The 19,254-nt window shown below is 47.3% G+C and overlaps 1 protein-coding gene across 5 annotated transcripts in view; it reads right to left on the reverse strand.

The window, feature by feature from the left end:
* pde5ab (phosphodiesterase 5A, cGMP-specific, b) overlaps positions 1-19,254 on the reverse strand; it is a 174,559-nt gene that overhangs the window by 99,082 nt on the left and 56,223 nt on the right. For all 5 annotated transcript variants that reach the window (XM_080519101.1, XM_080519102.1, XM_080519100.1 and 2 more), the window contains exons 2-7: positions 15,328-15,817; positions 10,191-10,364; positions 5,006-5,095; positions 3,453-3,524; positions 2,206-2,295; positions 1,977-2,114 (exon numbers count right to left, since the gene is read on the reverse strand). In XM_080519101.1, the coding sequence (XP_080375227.1) occupies positions 1,977-2,114; positions 2,206-2,295; positions 3,453-3,524; positions 5,006-5,095; positions 10,191-10,364; positions 15,328-15,817 (1,054 nt within the window). The remainder of the gene's footprint in view (positions 1-1,976; positions 2,115-2,205; positions 2,296-3,452; positions 3,525-5,005; positions 5,096-10,190; positions 10,365-15,327; positions 15,818-19,254) is intronic.

Genomic DNA, 19,254 nt, shown 5'->3' on the forward strand with positions numbered 1-19,254 from the left:
GAAAGATGGAGCGTGAGATCGACAGGCGGATCGGTGCAGCGTCTGCAGTTATGCGGACGTTGTATCGGTCCGTCGTGGTGAAGAAGGAGCTGAGCCAAAAGAAGAAATTCTCAATTTATCGGTCGATCTTCATTCCTACCCTCACCTATGGTCATGAACTATGGGTCATGACTGGAAGAACGAGATCCCGGATACAAGCGGCTGAAATGAGCTTCCTCCGTAGGGTGGCTGGGCGTACCCTTAGAGATGGGGTGAGGAGCCACCGAGCCAGCTGAGGTGGCTCGGGCACCTGTTTCGGATGCCCCCCGTACGCCTCCCCAGGGAGGTGTTCCGGGCATGTCCTTCCGGTAGGAGGGCCCGGGGCAGACCCAGGACACGCTGGAGGGACTATGTCTCTCGGCTGGCCTGGTAACGCCTTGGGGTGCCACCTGAAGAGCTGGTGAAAGAGTCTGGGGCGAGGGAAGTCTGGGCAACCTTGCTCGGACTGCTGCCTCCGCGACCCGGCCCCGGATAAGCGGCAGAAAATGGATGGATGGATGTTTGGTTTAACTCGATGCTCTGACATATCACTCTGCTCCTTCACGCCAATCCTCCACACACTGATTCGCCTTCCCTCCTGATGCATTCATCAATTTTCCTTGACAGGATATCCTCTGGAGACGTGCAGCACCAAGAACTGTCCCCTTCTAAGACTGTGCCACACAGTCATTCACTATCTAATACCTATTTTAAGCATTTTCCACTCACATTTTTCTCCCCAACCATAAATATAGGCTGCATTAGAAAAGGCTTCCTCTGACCTGGTTGTGCACATTTCCAGAGTGAAGTTAATGATGTTGTTAGAGGAGCTCACACTGCAAATCGCTGCAGCCCATAAAAGTCAGAGTAGAGAGTATACGGTACACAGGGCAGTACATGGAGAGATAATCTGTCCGTTGCTGTTGGGTACACCTTCATGGTTTCCTCTAGATGCAGAGCAATATCTGCTGGCCAGCCTCAACAAACAAACTGAGTGATGTTTAGAAGCTGCAGTGATTATACCAGGAGAAAAGAAGTGAGTATGTGGTCCAACAGTAGCAGGAAAGAGCCTACGGAGGACAGAGTTGATCAATGCTTTTAACTTTCAGAGAGTTTTATCCAAGACGCTGAATCAAATCAGCAGAACAAAGTGACTTTAAAAGTAAAATCACATCAGACCTGACTTCCTAACGGGACGCAGTGAATATCAAACATGTGACTGAAACTCAAATAACACCTGACTTTGATTTTCTGACAGCCCATATTCCATATTCTTTTTTTATATATATATTTTAGCTAATTCACATGTATTAGCTTTATATTCTAATATGATCCATGTCCATTAAAAGAAAAACACCTTGTGTTATTCTCCAGCAGTAAATCGAAGAAGCATGGACTCCAGCAGACTAAATGTAGCAGCAACCAGTGGCTGAACTGGTCCACTTGTTTGCAAACATCTATAAATATCTTTCAAACAACCAACAATCAGTGAGATTGTCTGATTCTGTGTGTTTCTTTTCACTGTGTATTCACTATATTCATGTATTTCCAAATTTTGTAACAAACTCTTCATTCGTTCACTGACAGCAGCATGTTTTCTCAGGATATCTCACACTTCAATGGTGCCCTATTGTGTCTATCACTCTTGATAAAATATTGTAAAAAAACACCATTGTAAAGACAAAAATCAAACTGGGTTCAATGTTACTTGCTTTCATATCGTCTAACTGGATTCCTGTAAATGATCAAGGAAATGCTACGAGTACGACTGTCCTCCTGTAACATCAATAAATAATAATAAATACACTTACTGAGAGCATATTTGAAAGCTTGCACTAGTTTCATGTGCTTATTCATAGTTTTTCCAGTTTATTTATGATCCTTGTCCCTTTAAATCAGTGAACTAACAGAAAAGAAGAGAAGCTCCTCCAAGTGTGTGTGTGTGTGTGTGTTCTGACCATTGAGTCTTCGTCGGCGATGAAGACGGTGCAGGCCTGAGCCTGCATGAAGGAGAGGATGGTTCCTGCGATCTTCCTCAGTAAAACCTCCAGACACTGCTGCTCCTCAAAGATCAGGCTCGCCAGGTCCAACAGCACCTGCGCACACACACACGCACGCACACACACACAGTAAGTACAGAGCGCCCCCTGTAGGCGTGCACCTCCCCTGAAAACTCCTCCCACTCACCTGATTGCGTTTGTTCTCCAGCTGCGACGTCTCGTAGAGCTGTGCGTTGTGCAGCACGATGCCGGAGAAGGCCAGGTAAGCCGAGAAGTCCTGTGTAGAGCGAAGCACATGCCATCGATCAGGAGACAGAATTTTGAGGCAAGTGAAGACGACTAAGGCAAACAGAGGTCAAGGAGAACAGATTCATCACTCTTTGGTTTTGTTGCTTTAGAAAAGCATAAAACTGCATAAAACGTCAACACGACTCATCCAAACTGCATAACGCATTCATTATACAAGCCGACCCTTCTACCCCACTTAGCCAAAACTAAACCTAAAACTAAACAAAAAGCTGTGGCTTCAGGGACACAACTGGTCCAACAAAAAGCCACAATTACAGTTTTTTGTATGAATTTCCAGGACATTTCATGGACGTCTTGTCTGGACGTCATATAAACGTCAATGGGAAAAAAAAAGTGCAACTTCACTGGGAATCAAATCCACAATAACGTGCACAAAATAACCTCTGAAATACGTTCACACGCATCAACAAAAAATACTTGATGCTAAACATGCATGACCAAAGGAATTCTAAAAAAATGTCCAGACGAGCAGAGATCCAATCCTTAGTACCATCATATACAAAACAGTGCTGAGTATTAATACTACAGTTTATAGACATTACCTTCAGACAGAAGCACCACAGACCTGGACCAGCTCCTGATGCTGCTCCTCAGAGTCCCTCACATTATTTTTTATTAGGAAATCACACATTTACCAGGTTTCCCTGTTTGAAATTGAGCGGCTGTCTGATTTAAAGAGAAGTTTCAGTCTAGCGCCCCCACACTTGGAACTGCATGCAGGCCGGCAACTTTATTAAAATGAAAGAGTGAAGATTCCCCCTTGTGCACAAACAGATAAATAAAAATAGACTTATTTAACACATGATCATGACAAAAAAACAAAAACGAAATGCATAGAACCCTAAGCATAAACCCTAGCCCTAAACCAATATTTTAGAGACCCCTAAAACTTTACAAATCATGTTTTAAGGGGGCGCCTGACTCTTTAAGGGGGGCTGAGCACCCCTGCCCCCCCAGTAGCTCACACCCTGAACATAGACCAATCAATTCCATAACATCAAATCATTTCCAAATATCCTTTTTAAAAGGCTGTTCATGTGTCTTCAAATGGCAAGGAAATGTGTTGTTTCATGATGAAGGCAGGAAGTAGAGATGAATCTTACAGGTAAGCTGGGCTTCACTCACCTTTTCGTCCTGTTCAGTGAAGGCGTTGTCCTCCGCACATTGTTTGTTAATGGCCTGAGCCACTCCCACCACCTGTAGCAGGACAGGCCAACAAACTTCTCAGGTTTACACTTCAGCTCCTCCTCCTCGTTTTCTGTGTTGTGACTTCAGGCTCTTTGCCAAGAAGCACATTAATAATCCGGCCTATGATGTGAAGCCAACGTGAGGTTTTATTGTGATCAGATTGATCAGGTATGTGTCGCCCTGTAAAGCCGCTGTTCCACCACAGTGTGTGGCGGATCGGAGCAGAGAGGGGGGTTACAGTACACAAAGCGCACCCAGGGCCAACTCTGTCTCTGGTCCCACAACAGAAAGTATGGTAAAAATGTAGGCAGGGTTATGAACGACTGAGCCATCCAGTGAAGAACATGGAAGCAGCCAGTGGCTGTTAAGTCATTCTTTTGTGACTCAGTTTAAATTTTCTCATTGTGAACAGCAGCATTCAGCTCCTGTTGAAGCCACGCCTCCTGTTCCTGAGAGAAGCTGCTCTTTCTGAGAGGAGGAGCTCCTGTTGAAGCTCCGCCTCCTGTTCCTGAGAGAAGCTGCTCTTTCTGAGAGGAGGAGCTCCTGTTGAAGCCCCGCCTCCTGTTCCTGAGAGGAGCAACACAACCCCATGGTCTTTTAACAACGTTGTTAGAAGACCATGATGTTGTGTCATGGTGTCAATAAACCCAGTTAACAAATCAACCAAGGAGAAAGGCAAATATAAACAACAACGGCGGCTTACAGCCGATGAAATATTTAAATATTGTGGACAAGTCTAGAGTGACGATCGTCACTGACCAATCATCAGACAGCAGCACTGTCGCTCCTCCTCACAGACCCGTTCCACCATGCTGGGTACCTCAACAGAGGGGTCGCGGAAAGTTGTACCTGGTAGTGGTGGGTTCTTTCTATACCATCCACGAATTTTAAGTCAGACTGCACAAAAACCCATAACGCTCTGCGACAGAAAGTGCTTGTGGAACGCCTTAACTGAACCAGGGTCGTCTGATCGCTTTCATCTCTTTCTTGAGCTGTTTTAACAGATTCCACCATCTTTTGTTGTCATCAGAGCTTTTTACTCGTGGGGTTTTCTCCACCTGTCCAACATGCAGGTGAACCTGTTTCTGCGTCTCCACCTGTCCAACATGCAGGTGAACCTGTTTCTGCGTCTCCACCTGTCAAACACGCAGGTGAACCTGTTTCTGCTTCTCCACCTGTCCAACATGCAGGTGAACCTGTTTCTGCTTCTCCACCTGTCCAACATGCAGGTGAACCTGTTTCTGCGTCTCCACCTGTCCAACATGCAGGTGAACCTGTTTCTGCTTCTCCACCTGTCCAACATGCAGGTGAACCTGTTTCTGCTTCTCCACCTGTCCAACATGCAGGTGAACCTGTTTCTGCTTCTCCACCTGTCCAACATGCAGGTGAACCTGTTTCTGCGTCTCCACCTGTCAAACATGGAGGTGAACCTGTTTCTGCGTCTCCACCTGTCCAACATGCAGGTGAACCTGTTTCTGGGGGCCTCTCACCTCGTCCCGGTGGTTCTTGATGGGCAGGCAGAGGATGCTCTGGGTTTTGTAGCCTGTGATCAGGTCCACCTCTGCGTTGAACCGGGGGTCCTGCAGAGACCAACAAACAGACGACATGAAGAACCAACTGGAGCTGCAGTGAGGCTGGTGTCAAACTACAAGCACCCAATTCTGCCCATCAATCTACCTGTCCAAAATTTTACTGCAGTGGTCTCCTCAGTTACTGCAATCAGTTAGCAAATCCCTCATGACATTTACACTATTGTGCCGATTTTTGGAATTAAAAGTTGATTTAGCCATTTTTGTTTGGCCTCTCGTGTAACTGAAACCTCTAATTATACTGACTAAATGTCCCTGTGACAAAAACTTCTATTAGTGCTGGATTTGACTGATGGAACAAGAAAAATGTCTCCAGAAAGAAAATCAGTATGTGTGACTGTGAGGAACTGGAAAAAAGAAAGTGTTACACACCGTACACACTCTGTCACTGTTTAATTCCTGTATGTGTTGATTCTACTGATGATACTAGATTATATTACAGTGATGGAGTTCTATTGATAATGATATCAGGAGCAGTTATTAATCTGTAAACCAACATTAGCTCTGACGCACGCACGCACGCACGCACGCACGCACGCACACACACACACACACACACACACACACACAGTTTGCATGCTAATCTTTGCTTTACAGGGGAAGTCAGCACCAGCACTGCGAGCCCTGTCAAAAATTATAAAAAAAAATTTAATAATTAAATAGTCCCCCTCCTCCTCATCCTCCTGTGGACCCACCACCTACAGAGGCTGCCGTAGGGGTCGGGTGCAGTGTGGATTGGGTGGCAGTCGACGGCAGGGGCCTCGACGACCCGATCCCCGGACACGGACTCTGGCTTTTGGGACATGGAATGTGACCTCGCTGGGGGGGAAAGAGCCCGAGCTTGTGAGGGAGGCTGAGAGATACCGTCTAGATATAGTCTGGCTCACCTCCACTCACAGCTTGGACTCTGGAACCCAGCTCCTCGACAGGGGCTGGATACTCCACTTCTCTGGAGTTGCCCGCGGTGTAAGGCGGCGGGCTGGAGTGGGCTTGCTTATTGCCCCACAGTTCAGCCGCCATGTGTTGGAGTTCACCCCGGTGAACGAGAGGGTTGCGTCCCTACGCCTACAAGTAGGGGACAGGTCTCTGTCTGTTGTCTCGGCCTATGCACCGAACAGCAGTTCAGAGTACTCAACCTTCTTGGAGTCCCTGGGAGGGGTGCTGGATAGTGCTCCAACTGGGGACTCCATTGTTCTCCTGGGGGACTTCAACGCCCACGTGGGCAATGACAGCGAGACTTGGAAGGGGGTGATTGGGAGGAACGGCCTCCCTGATCTGAACCCGAGCGGTGTTCTGTTATTGGACTTCTGTGCCAGTCACAGTTTGACGACAACGAACACCATGTTTGAGCACAGGGGTGTCCATAAGTGCACGTGGCACCAGGACACCCTAGGCCGGAGGTCAATGATAGACTTTGTGGTCGTGTCATCTGATCTCTGGCCGCGTGTCTTGGACACTCGGGTAAAGAGAAGGGCAGAGCTGTCAACTGATCACCACCTGGTGGTGAGTTGGATGCGCTGGACTGGTAGGAGGCCGGATAGACTCGGCAGGCCCAAACGTGTTATGAGGGTCTGCTGGGAACACCTGGCCGAGCCCTCCGTCCGCACAGTCTTCAACTCCCACCTCCAGGAGAGCTTCTCACAGATCCCGAGGGAGGTTGGAGACATTGAGTCCGAGTAGACCATGTTCTCCACTTCCATTGTCGAAGCTGCTGCTCGGAGCTGTGGCCGCAGGGTCTCTGGCGCCTGTCGTGGCGGCAATCCCCGAACCCGGTGGTGGAAACCGGAAGTAAGGGATGCCGTCAAGCTGAAGAAGGAGTCCTATCGTGCACTGTTAGCTCATAGGACTCCTGAGGCAATCGACAGGTACCAGCAGGCCAAGCGAGCCGCAGCCCGGGCTGTGGTGGAGGCAAAAACTCGGGTCTGGGAGGAGTTCGGAGAGGCCATGGAGGAGGACTTTCAGTCGGCCTCGAGGAAATTCTGGCAAACCGTCCGGCGCCTCAGGCGGGGGAAGCAGTTCTCCACCAACACTGTTTACAGTGGAAGTGGGGAGCTGTTGACCTCAACTGGGGATATCGTTGGGCGGTGGAAGGAATACTTCCCACCACCACGAAGCAGAGACTGGGTTCTCAGAGGTGGACTCGTCAATTACCCAAGCTGAAGTCACCGATGTTGTTGCGAAGCTCCTCAGTGGCAAGGCACTGGGAGTGGATGAGATTCGCCAAGAGTTCCTTTAGTCTCTGTATGTGCAGGGACTGTCGTGGCTGAGGGTGTGTTCCAACTACATAGGGATCACACTCCTCAGCCTCCCGGGAAAGTCTATTCCAGGGTACTGGAGAGGAGGGTCCGGCCGTTAGTCGAACCTTGGATCCAAGAGGAACAATGCAGTTTTCGTCCTGGTCGTGGAACACTGGACCAGCTCCATACTCTCCACCAGGTGCTCAAGCGTTCATGGGAGTTCGCTCAACCAGTCCACATGTGTTTTGTGGATCTGGAGAAGGCGTTCGATCGCATCCCTCGAGACGTCCTGTGGGGGGTGCTCCGGGAGTACGGAGTCCGGGGCTCTTTGTTAACGGCTGTTCGGTCCTTGTATTCCCGGAGCAAAAGTTTGTTTCGCATTGCCGGCAGTAAGTTGGACCTGTTCCCAGTGCACATTGGCCTCCGGCAGGGGTGTCCTTTATCACCGGTTCTGTTCATTACTTATATGGACAGAATTTCTAGGCACAGCCAGGGGCCGTAGGGGGTCCGGTTTGGGGACCACAGGATCTCATCTCTGCTATTTGCAGATGGTAAATGGTAAATGGTAAATGGTCTAGATTTTATATAGCGCCTTCTAACCACACTAAGTTCAGTCCCAAAGCGCTTTACATATCAGTCATTCACCCATTCACGCTCACATTCACACACCAATGGGACAGAGCTGCCATGCAAGGTGCTAGTCGACCACTGGGAGAAATTTAGGGTTCAGTGTCTTGCCCAAGGACACTTCGACACATAGACCAGTGTAGACTGGGCTCGAACCTCCGACCTCTCACTCCGAAAGACGACCACTCTACCACCTGAGCCATGGTCGCCCTGATGACGTGGTTCTGTTGGCTCCATCAAACCAGGACCTTCAGCGTGCACTGACACAGTTCGCAGCCGAGTGTGAAGCAGCTGGCATGAAGATCAGCACCTCTAAATCCGAGGCCATGGTTCTTGACTGGAAAAAGGTGGCTTTCCACCTCCAGGTCGGTGGAGTACCCTTGTCACAGGTGGAGGAGCTCAAGTATCTTGGGGTCTTGTTCACGAGTGGGGGAAAGATGGAGCGTGAGATCGACAGGCGGATCGGTGCAGCGTCTGCAGTTATACGGACGTTGTATCGGTCCGTCGTGGTGAAGAAGGAGCTGAGCCAAAAAGCGAAGCTCTCGATTTACCGGTCGATCTTCGTTCCTACCCTCACCTATGGTCATGAACTATGGGTCATGACCGAAAGAACGAGATCCTGGATACAAGCGGCTGAAATGAGCTTCCTCCGTAGGGTGGCTGGACGTACCCTTAGAGATAGGGTGAGGAGCTCAGTCACCCTTAGAGATAGGGTGAGGAGCTCAGTCACCCTTAGAGATAGGGTGAGGAGCTCAGTCACCCTTAGAGATAGGGTGAGGAGCTCAGTCACCCTTAGAGATAGGGTGAGGAGCTCAGTCACCCTTAGAGATAGGGTGAGGAGCTCAGTCACCCTTAGAGATAGGGTGAGGAGCTCAGTCACCAGGGAGGAGCTCGGAGTAGAGCCGCTGCTCCTCCACATCGAGAGGAGCCAGCTGAGGTGGCTCAGGCACCTATTTTGGATGCCCCCCGGACGCCTCCCCAGGGAGGTGTTCCGGGCATGTTCCTCCGGTAGGAGGCCTCGGGGCAGACCCAGGACACGCTGGAGGGACTATGTCTCTTGGCTGGCCTGAGATCGCCTTTGGGTGTCACCGGAAGAGCTGGAAGAAGTGTCTGGAGCGAGGGAAGGCTGGGAAACTCTGCTCAGACTGCTGCCTCCGCAACCCGGCCCCGGATAAATGGCAGAAAATGGATGGATACATAGTGATTCTGAAATCTATCTGGAATCAATTAGTGACTTTAGCAACTTTATCTAGAAAACAGCTGGTTCTATTTTATGGAGCTCAAATCTCCTATGTCCTCTAAATGCATCACAGCTCCTTTCCTCTACAGGGGCTAGCAGTAAATGCATTGCTGACCTCTGATCGAAAAAATAATAAAAAAAATAAAATCATTTTTGACAGGGCTCGCAGTGCTGGCCCTGACTGCACACCACTGAGTAAAGCAAAGATTAGCATGCAAACCAGGTTTGTGTGGCTGTGTGTGTGTGTAAGTGTAATTTGGTTGCCTCTCAACAGCGAGAGAGAGAGTGAGAGAGAGAGAGAGAGATGGGGGAAGAACAAATAGAACAAGAGTGGCTGATAGCATGGTTCACCTCTGGCGAATTACCATGCTGTCTGTGTGTGTGAGATTCTATTAACAATATAATGTGTGCAAATCAATGTTGGAATATTGGTGTGTGTTAGGCTCTTCAGTGAATGCATGTTGTTGGTGTGGATTATTTGAAGGTGCAATGCTGTGTGTGGGCGCTCCTGCAGAATCTGATACTGCTTCCAGGAAGTCCGAACCCTAACCATCCCCGGCCCTCTTTAACTACCATTAGCGTGTTCAAGATTACACTGATTCACCCACATACACACACACACACACACACACAGATGCACACGGTTTCTACAAGTTTAATTAAAGACCTTTTTCAGACTGAGAACAGAATATCCATGTCGTGCCAACATGCAGACATTTCGAGCTAAACAAGCACTTTTGCGTGTTTCCAAGTTGATAGTCCTGAGAGCGTTGCCTGCTAATGTCAGCTTTGTGTAATAAAAGTATAATATAGCTGGGCCCACTGATGCCAACAGGTAAGGGGGGATCCTTTCAGAGGAGTCCCCTGACCATTCAGCCCCTCCTCGGTTCACTTCTACCCCTCCAGTCTGCAGGAGGTCAGCAGAAAGCGTCCATTACCTGCAGAGCAAACACAAGCCGAACATGCTCAGAATAGTCCTCACCTCGTAAGCATTCTTGATGTTGAGCGGCTGACCCGTGGCTGCGACGTGTCCCACAATGCCCTTGTTCCACTCCAGTCTGATGCAGCTGCTGGACGACTCCTCCAGCGTGGAGCCTTCAGCCACATCGAACAGTCGGCTGACCAGGAACTTCCTGTTGGAGCTGTCCTCGCCCACCTGCAACCGCAAACACACAAGTTTTACCCCCACTATACTGGCTCTAGAGCTTTAAAAACATTTTATGGACGTTGGCATTTTCATCTTATTTTTATTGCTACACTTCAAGACTCATTGTCATCTATTCCCGTTTTAAACTGGCTCAAAGGGGCTTTTTCAAACAAAGTACAGATTATCTCAAACAGATCAACCATGTGAGAGAAAATAAACTGCTGAAAGGGTGAAAACCTGATATATTAACTAAAGTGACAATAATAATAAAGCTGCTTTTAAAACGTAGCAACAATAGGTTAAAAAAGCTGAAGTGGTTCAAAACAGCTAAAATACCTAAAAAAGTAATAAAATGTAACCCGTTCTAAAGTGTAGCTATGAAATATGATAAATGCAGCCGAAGGTACTTTTTAGTATTTATAGCAAAATGATGAAAACAAGGTTACGACCATATTTGAACTTAAAGATCAAATATATTGTTCTACTGTATGAGATGCCAACGCCAGCCAAGCCAGCCTGAAACAAATCAGTACCGAACCACAATCAGGCAAACGGCTATGTTGTACCAAGACCCCTTGGGCTGGCAGAGATCCAGAAACAGCTGTGTTGTACCATGATACCCTGGGATGCGAGCAATCCAGGGAACAACTGATCAGTCCTCTGCTCTGACGTTGTCTTATTGTTAGCATTTGCACTCGTGATGTCGTTTCATTGTTCCCCGGATCTCAGTTCTCCAGGTGGAAGCTCTAAAATCCTGAATATCTCAAAACTATAGCTCCTGTGGTTTTGAGACGTTCAATAAAAATGTCATCAGGTTTCCATTGTACTTTAATTTGACACAAACATGAGGAAAAACTAGCAGAGTTCAAAACAAAAGGTTTGTGGTATGACCGAGGAGGGCGGAGCTTGACCCACCATTCCTACCATACACTAGGGATAGTCAGTCCAGTCTGATCCACTGGGTTGTATCAGGTCCGATCAACTGGATCCCATCCACTGGATCGGTATGGGGTCTGATCCACTGGATTGGTATCAGATTATTTTATGAGAACCTGTCCGATCTGATCCATAAGACAATACTATCTCATAAATCCTCAACCTCACTTTGGGCTACATGCCATAACAAGACGAGCTGTCGCCATGGTTATCATGCGCCTGTGTTTGTGTCACGTGACCAGAAGCCTACAGACCTGGGGCCTCATTTATAAACGTTGCGAACGCACAAAAGAATGCGTACGCCACTCTCTACGCAAACCGTGGGATTTATAAAAAGAGAACTTGACGGGAAAATGTGCGGTCCTCCACGCCAACTCTGACCCTGGGTCACCCTAACCCTAACCCAACTCTGACCCTGGGTCACCCTAACCCTAACCCAACTCTGACCCTGGGTCACCCTAACCCTAACCCAACTCTGACCCTGGGTCACCCTAACCCTAACCCAACTCTGACCCTGGGTCACCCTAACCCTAACCCAACTCTGACCCAGGCGTACGCACAGAACTGGGGGAAGGAGAAACTGCGCCACTGATGGCAGAAGAAAGAAACGGGAGAAACTGTGTGAAACTGATCGTGTAAAATAAATAGTTATATGACCTCATATATGGACAGTTTATTTGCAAGAAGTGGATAGTAAAAAATTTAATTTCTACAATGAATAAACAAACATACTCCCTGGAGTGCACACGGGAAACATATGATTAAGACAATAGTAAGACAACAGTAGGGTAAATGATGTTTACACTGATATGAATGCAGTGTAACATCCTATATCATATAGCCCATATAGCAGTGTTGGGCGCAGACTGGAGGCTGTACGTGATGGGTGGCTTCTAGGTACGGAGAATTCATGTGGAAATCCTGAGACTTGCAATTTTGTAGGAGTGTTTAACCCGTTCACGACCTTGCAGGCGACAGTGGAGAACCCTAACCCTCAAGCGGTGGCTGCTCACCCCTTTTCCTCACCCACAAGGCGCAGAGGAGAGGACCTAGAATCTATAGTATTGTGGAGCGCACCATCGGGCTCCTGGAGGGCAGGTGGCGGTGTCCCCCTCCACCTCCGTCACCACTCCACTCAGGAGGGATTCCCCGATGACCCCCGCCAGTGTTTCCTCCAGCGGGGTGAGCTCCGGAGGGCCCGTTCCCCCGCCCGGGGCACAGACGCTCTGCCTGTGTGACGCCAGGCGCTTTTTTGCGTCTACTTTGATGTCGGACCACTTTTTTTCACCTCAGCCACACTCCGACCTTCTGAGGCCACAGCATTGACACCATCCGCCACATGCCCCCTGGGGTATTGTTATTATTATTAGTAGTAGTAGTAGTAGTATTATTATTAGTATTATTAGTATTATTAGTATTATTAGTATTATTATGTTATTGGAAGGGGGGCCCCAAAATAAAATCCTGCTTAGGGCCCCCACTTGGCCAGGGGCGGCCCTGGGGACACCGCCGCCTGCCCTTCAGGAGCCGATGGAGCGCTCCACAATACTATAGATTCTAGGTCCTCTCCTCTGCGCCTTGTGGGTGAGGAAAAGGGGTGAGCAGCCACCGCTTGAGGGTTAGGGTTCTCCACTGTCGCCTGCAAGGTCGGTGAACGGGTTAAACACTACTACAACATTGCAAGTCTCAGGATTTCCACATGAATTCTCCGTACCTAGAAGCCACCCATCACGTACAGCCTCCAGTCTGCGCCCAACACTGCTATATGGGCTATATGATATAGGATGTTACACTGCATTCATATCAGTGGAAACATCATTTACCCTACTGTTGTCTTACTATTGTCTTAATCATATGTTTCCCGTGTGCACTCCAGGGAGTATGTTTGTTTATTCATTGTAGAAATTAAATTTTTTACTATCCACTTCTTGCAAATAAACTGTCCATATATGAGAGGTCATATAACTATTTATTTTACACGATCGGTTTCACACAGTTTCTCCCGTTTCTTTCTTCTGCCATCAGTGGCGCAGTTTCTCCTTCCCCCAGTTATGTGAGTACGCCTGGGTCAGAGTTGGGTTAGGGTTAGGGTGACCCAGGGTCAGAGTTGGGTTAGGGTTAGGGTGACCCAGGGTCAGAGTTGGGTTAGGGTTAGGGTGACCCAGGGTCAGAGTTGGGTTAGGGTTAGGGTGACCCAGGGTCAGAGTTGGGTTAGGGTTAGGGTGACCCAGGGTCAGAGTTGGGTTAGGGTTAGGGTGACCCAGGGTCAGAGTTGGGTTAGGGTTAGGGTGACCCAGGGTCAGAGTTGGGTTAGGGTTAGGGTGACCCAGGGTCAGAGTTGGCGTGGAGGACCGCACATTTTCCCGTCAAGTTCTCTTTTTATAAATCCCACGGTTTGCGTAGAGAGTGGCGTACGCATTCTTTTGTGCATACGCAACGTTTATAAATGAGGCCCCTGGTCACTGAGGCTTTGAAGAATGTTTTTTTTTACTTGTTGCAGGCCTGTTTTTCTTCACAAGGGTTGATCTGTGATGATGAGGTTAATGGTCTCACCTGACAGAACTGCAGAAACATGAATTTGTGGAAGGCAGAACTACTCGTAGCGTCACAGTGATGAATTAATATTCCAACACAAAAAACTCACACAAGAGAGACTCAGCCTCAAAACAACTGGATGGAAAATCTAAACTAAAAGACGAGCAGTGAGGAAGTTCATCCCAACACCTTTCTGCTGGAATATAGCGAAACTGAGTCAGTTTATATCGCTGATGAATTAATATCATATAACCTCACCAAGTCAGCATTAACAAGTCAGCATTAATAAGTCAGCTTTAACAAGTCGGGAATGTTCAGGCTTTGGCTGCAGCAGCAGTGTTGCTTTCAGATGCTGGATGCGTTTTAATTCTTCATTTTATCAGCTCCTTCAGTTATCTGTAAACTGCTCTGCAGGGTTTCTCAGTGCGTGATTGGTCAGGCGATGGAAGCTCCTCCCCTTTCATGTGAACATGCACATGTAGGTCCAGGTTGAACTGGAGAGTTGATAACCTGCTTTGTAGTAACGTGATCAGGATAAATCAACCCAGGAAACAGATCCTGGATCTGTTTTATCATTATTATATTATTCTACTTCGTAGTCCAGGCCTCAGGTGTATAGCCTAGTTTACAGTATTAGACAAGTTTTGTTTTGATTGTGTGTCTTAAGAAGCCATATGTAACCTTCATCTTTCTACATTTTTCAAGAGGGGATACTATTATTCTATGTTAATTCATACAATTATTTATTGGAGCTTTGCAGTGTCATTGAGGTATAATGTGACTTTTCTATTTATACACAGGAATTATTTAATTTCATTTAAATATTTGCACCAAGTTGCACTTTTATTTTATTTCAAACATTTGAATGGTGTAGCTGGGTCTGTTGTACAAATACTGTTAAAAGCTATGCGAGCTTTAAGTTTTAATAAAGCCACAGCAGTTACACTTAACTTTCTTTAGGGACCAGAATAGTTGTTGTTCAGTGAACGTAATGCTTTTAGATGTCAGTATCAATTACATCCACATTAACAACTTTTAGTGACAAATCGGCATCGGTCAATCCTCAAGGCTGCAGTATTGGTATCGGATCGTATCGGTTAATCCTCAAGGCTGCAATATCAGTATCGGAACGGTACGGTTGATCCTCAACGCTGCAGTATCAATATTGGTCAATCCTCAAGGCTGCAGTATTGGTATCGGATCGGTATTGGTCAATCCTCAAGGCTGCAGTATTGGTATCGGATCGGTATTGGTCAATCCTCAAGGCTGCAGTATCAGTATCGGATCGGTATCGGTTGATCCTCAACGCTGCAGTATCAGTATCGGATCGGTATCGGTTGATCCTCAACGCTGCAGTATCAGGATCGGATCGGTATCGGTCAATCCTCAAGGCTGCAGCATTGGTATTGGATCAGTATCGGCTGATCCCCAAGGCTGCAGTATCAGTATCAGTATTGCTATTGGTATCAGATGTGAAAAAGTGGTATGGAGTCATCCCTACCAGAAACAGCGAGTAGCGGTCTGCAGCGATCAGCTCGTTGATGTGAAGGAAGATCTTGTGGCAGAGAGCTGTCACGTCCAGATGACTGGACACATCCTTCACCAGCTCCAGCAGCCTCGCACATCGATCGCCCCCGCCACCCCCTCCCCCGCTGCCCTCCCCCATAAGCGAGCCCCGCAGGGGCACTGCCTCTCGGTCGGCGTCGCTCAGGAAAGTCAGCGAGCCCTCGGAGTCCTTGACCACGATAGGCCGGAGAGGCCGGTCAAACTCGGACGCTGAGATTTTGCGGGTGGGGGTGCCGGGAGCTGGGCTCGGAACTGTGGCCGGGGAGGGGCAGCGGTAGTCCGGGGCGGACGGGAGGATGGTGGAGGCTGAGGGGGAGCTTAGGTCAGTGGAGGACTGGTGGGTCCGCTGCTGTGGTGGACTGTCTTTAGATGCAGAAGGCTGAATCGCGTGAACTCGCTCAGCAAACCAGGCATTCACCATCTCCCTGTGGACAGGATAGGAAACACATCAGGCTCTGTGGCATCGTGTCTCGTTGAAGGATTAAAATGTCAATGAAAATAAGGTTTCATTCAAAAGCCCATGTCAGGTTTATGTTGGGACTTTTAAATCTTCCTGATGATCAAACTCAAAATAATTTCTTACTGACAAAATGGCATGGCAGGAAACAAATAAAACAATATAAACATGTGAAAAAGGCAGTCAGACAAGTTCCTAAATTTTGCTTAAATTCCTTAGTTCCTTGGTATCGACCAACAGCAGTGAGTCAGACTCAAACAAAAAGGTTCCAAGCACAAGCAGCCAAACAATTGTTGCACATGTCCAATCTGTATTTCACATCCAAAGCTGAGGTCAGTGCTTCCTAATCTTAGAGCTGGGACTCCTCTTTGGATGGCGCCAGAGATCACATTGTTATGATTTCCTTAACTGAAAAAGAGAGGTTCTAGGATGTGAAAACCTTCGGGAAACTGCCTTCAAGCCTTCAATTCAAAATGCTGTGAGGGGCTGAGCAGCCAATCAGAGCTCAGGAAAGGAGGTATGGGACGGCCTGCTTGGAATCACACAACTGGACGGCATTTTTACCAGCTGATAATTGATTATTACAAACAACAATGCCTCCAATGCAAACACACATACCGATCTGGTGCAAAGACATGGTCCATCTTAGGGCAGTCACACCGTACATTAAGGTGGTACGGTAAGGCAGTATGGTAAGGTAGTATGTTAAGGTGCTATGGTAGGGTGCTATGGTAAGGCATTATGGCAAGGTAGTACTGTAAGGTGGTATGGTAAGGCACTAATGTAAGGTGGTATGTTAAGGCGGTAAGGTAATTTGGTATGGTAAGGTGGTACGGTAAGGCACCCAGACCAATTGTGTTGCGTGGTCCCACTACAAAGAGTATCGTAAAAGTTTGTGAATAACGCAGGCGGTATGGTAGGGTAGCACAGTAAGGCGGCATGGTGGTACAGTAAGGCTGTACGGGAACGTGGTGCGTTAAGGCGGTACATTATGGTAATTTGGTATGGTAAGGTGGTATGGTAAGGCACTACGGAAAGGTGGTACATTTAGGCGGTATGGTAAGTTGGTATAGTACGGTGGTATGGTATGGTGGTATGGAAAGGCAGTACAGTAGGGCGGTATGGAAAGGTGGTACAGAAAGGTGGTATGGCAATGCGGTACTTTAAGGTGGTACGTTAAGGCGGTATGGTAATTTGGTACGGTAAGGCACCCAGACCAATTGTGTTGCGTGGTTCCACGACAAAGAGTATGGTAAAAGTTTGTGAATGATGCAGGCGGTATGGTAAGTTGGCACAGTAAGATGGTATGGTAGCGCGGTACTTTAAGGTGGTACGGTAAGGCAGTACTTTTAAGGTGATACATTAAAGTGGTACGTTAAGGCAGTATGGTAAGTTGGTATGGTATGGTAAGGCAGTACGGTAAGGTGGTTCTTTAAGGTGGTATGTTAAGGTGGTACATTAAGGCGGTATGGTAAGTTGGTATGGTACGGTAAGGTGGTACGGTAAGGCACCCAGACCAACTGTGTTGCGTGGTCCCACGACAAAGGGTGTGGTAAAAGGTTGTGAACAACGCAGGGATGTAACACTATTACGCTACAATAGTGGCGAGAACAATGTGGAAGTTGCAGCTGTCGTTGTCGATCCAAACTATAGCCTCCATCTCCTGCTGGATCTCCTGTCCCGGTACCGAGAGGAGCGACGGAACCTGGTCTGGGAGGCATTCAGAGGGAAACGGGTCCAAATGGCTCTTTCAGTGTTGAAGATTGCCGACGCTTGAGCTGGACGGACTTTAGCCAAACTGGGCTCGTTCATACAACAACATTTCAAGTAAAATATAATTTTTGTGTTTATTTATTTCAGTAAAGTTTCACATTTACATGGCAACATTCTGAAAATGATGTCGGTTTCCATGTAAACAGCAGAAAGGCTGAAAATGATGAGTTTTCATATTGGGCCACTAGTGGGTGCCGCTGTTTGTACTAGTAATGAAAGCGCACACACACACACACACACACACCTAAACATTCAAATAATCATTGGGACATTCTCGTGGAGACGACCAAGCTGGCTGTCAAAATAAAACCACCAAGTTGGATTGTTTTTATGGTGACTGTCAAAATAAAACTACCAAGTTGGATTGTTAAATGGGAAATGGGAAATGGATTTCAATTATATAGTGCTTTATCACCGTGTGAGCAGCCCCAAAGCGCTTCACCTATACATTCACACACCATTGGAAGCTGCAGCCATGCATGGCGCTGTCACTCCAGTGGGAACAGTTTGGGGTTCAGTGTCTTGTCCAAGGACACTTTGGGATGTAAGCAGGCAGAGATAGCAGAGATGGGAACCGAACCTGCAAGCTTCCGATTGGGAGACGATCACTCTACCAACCAAGCTATACCACCCCTATACCGCTATTATGGTGACTGTCAAAATAAAACTACCAAGCTCGATCGTTATTATGGTGACTGTCAAAATAAAAGTACCAAGTTCGATTGTTATTATGGTGACCGTCAAAACATAAGTACCAAGTCCCAGGAGAATACGAACTGGGAGTCATGACAGCACAGAGGAAACTTTGTTCTGATTGGCTCTACTGAGCATGTGCAGAATAACTAATTACGGCGGCTGTGGAGCACAGGTGCATGAAAAGCGTTTCCCCTGTTTACACGACAACGGAGTCGGACTGTTTTCAAAAAGTTCCACCTTGAGAGCTGTTGCTGCTTCAGCGGCCTCAAGCAACGTTGTCATGAAAATATATGGACATACAAAAAACAACAGAAGTTTAGCATTTTCACTTGAAAACATTGTCGTGTAAACGGGGCCTAAATTGGATCCTTTTTGTTGGAATGGCAGCGTTGATGTTCTGCCGATGGACTGCAGGAACAAAGTAACCACACAGTGGTTTGATTAAAATCTTACCCATCCATCTGATACTCTCAGAATCAAGTCTGGGTTGAATCCCATAGAGCACTTGGTGAAAGGTCAAACCAAAACATCTATTCAACAATCTGCACTGAGAAAACAAAAACTATAGTGGATTCAACTGCAATAATAATATATCATATATATGGATATTATATTCCAGAACCTTTTCAATGAGAAAAAAGGTGGGGTGGAATTAAGATAAAGATTTTCAAAGCACTTTTTGCTTTGATATATTTGAATAAAGCCACACAAATAGGATTGACAAGTTTGTGTCTTGTTGCCAAACAGCAGCACCATTAGACCCAGGCTCTATATTGTCTGTTGGACAACGTCTATTTAAAGTGTCCTAATATTAGCTCCCTCCAGTCAGCATGAGCTGCTCATTATGCACCGAGTGGTTCCGCAGCAACAGAAGCCCTCAGAGAGGTTTCCTGCAATTGTTTGTGGTTTATCTTTTAACGAGCTTGAGAAAATAGC

Source organism: Blennius ocellaris (genome assembly GCF_963422515.1).
Source record: "Blennius ocellaris genome assembly, chromosome: 23".
NCBI lineage: Eukaryota > Metazoa > Chordata > Actinopteri > Blenniiformes > Blenniidae > Blennius > Blennius ocellaris.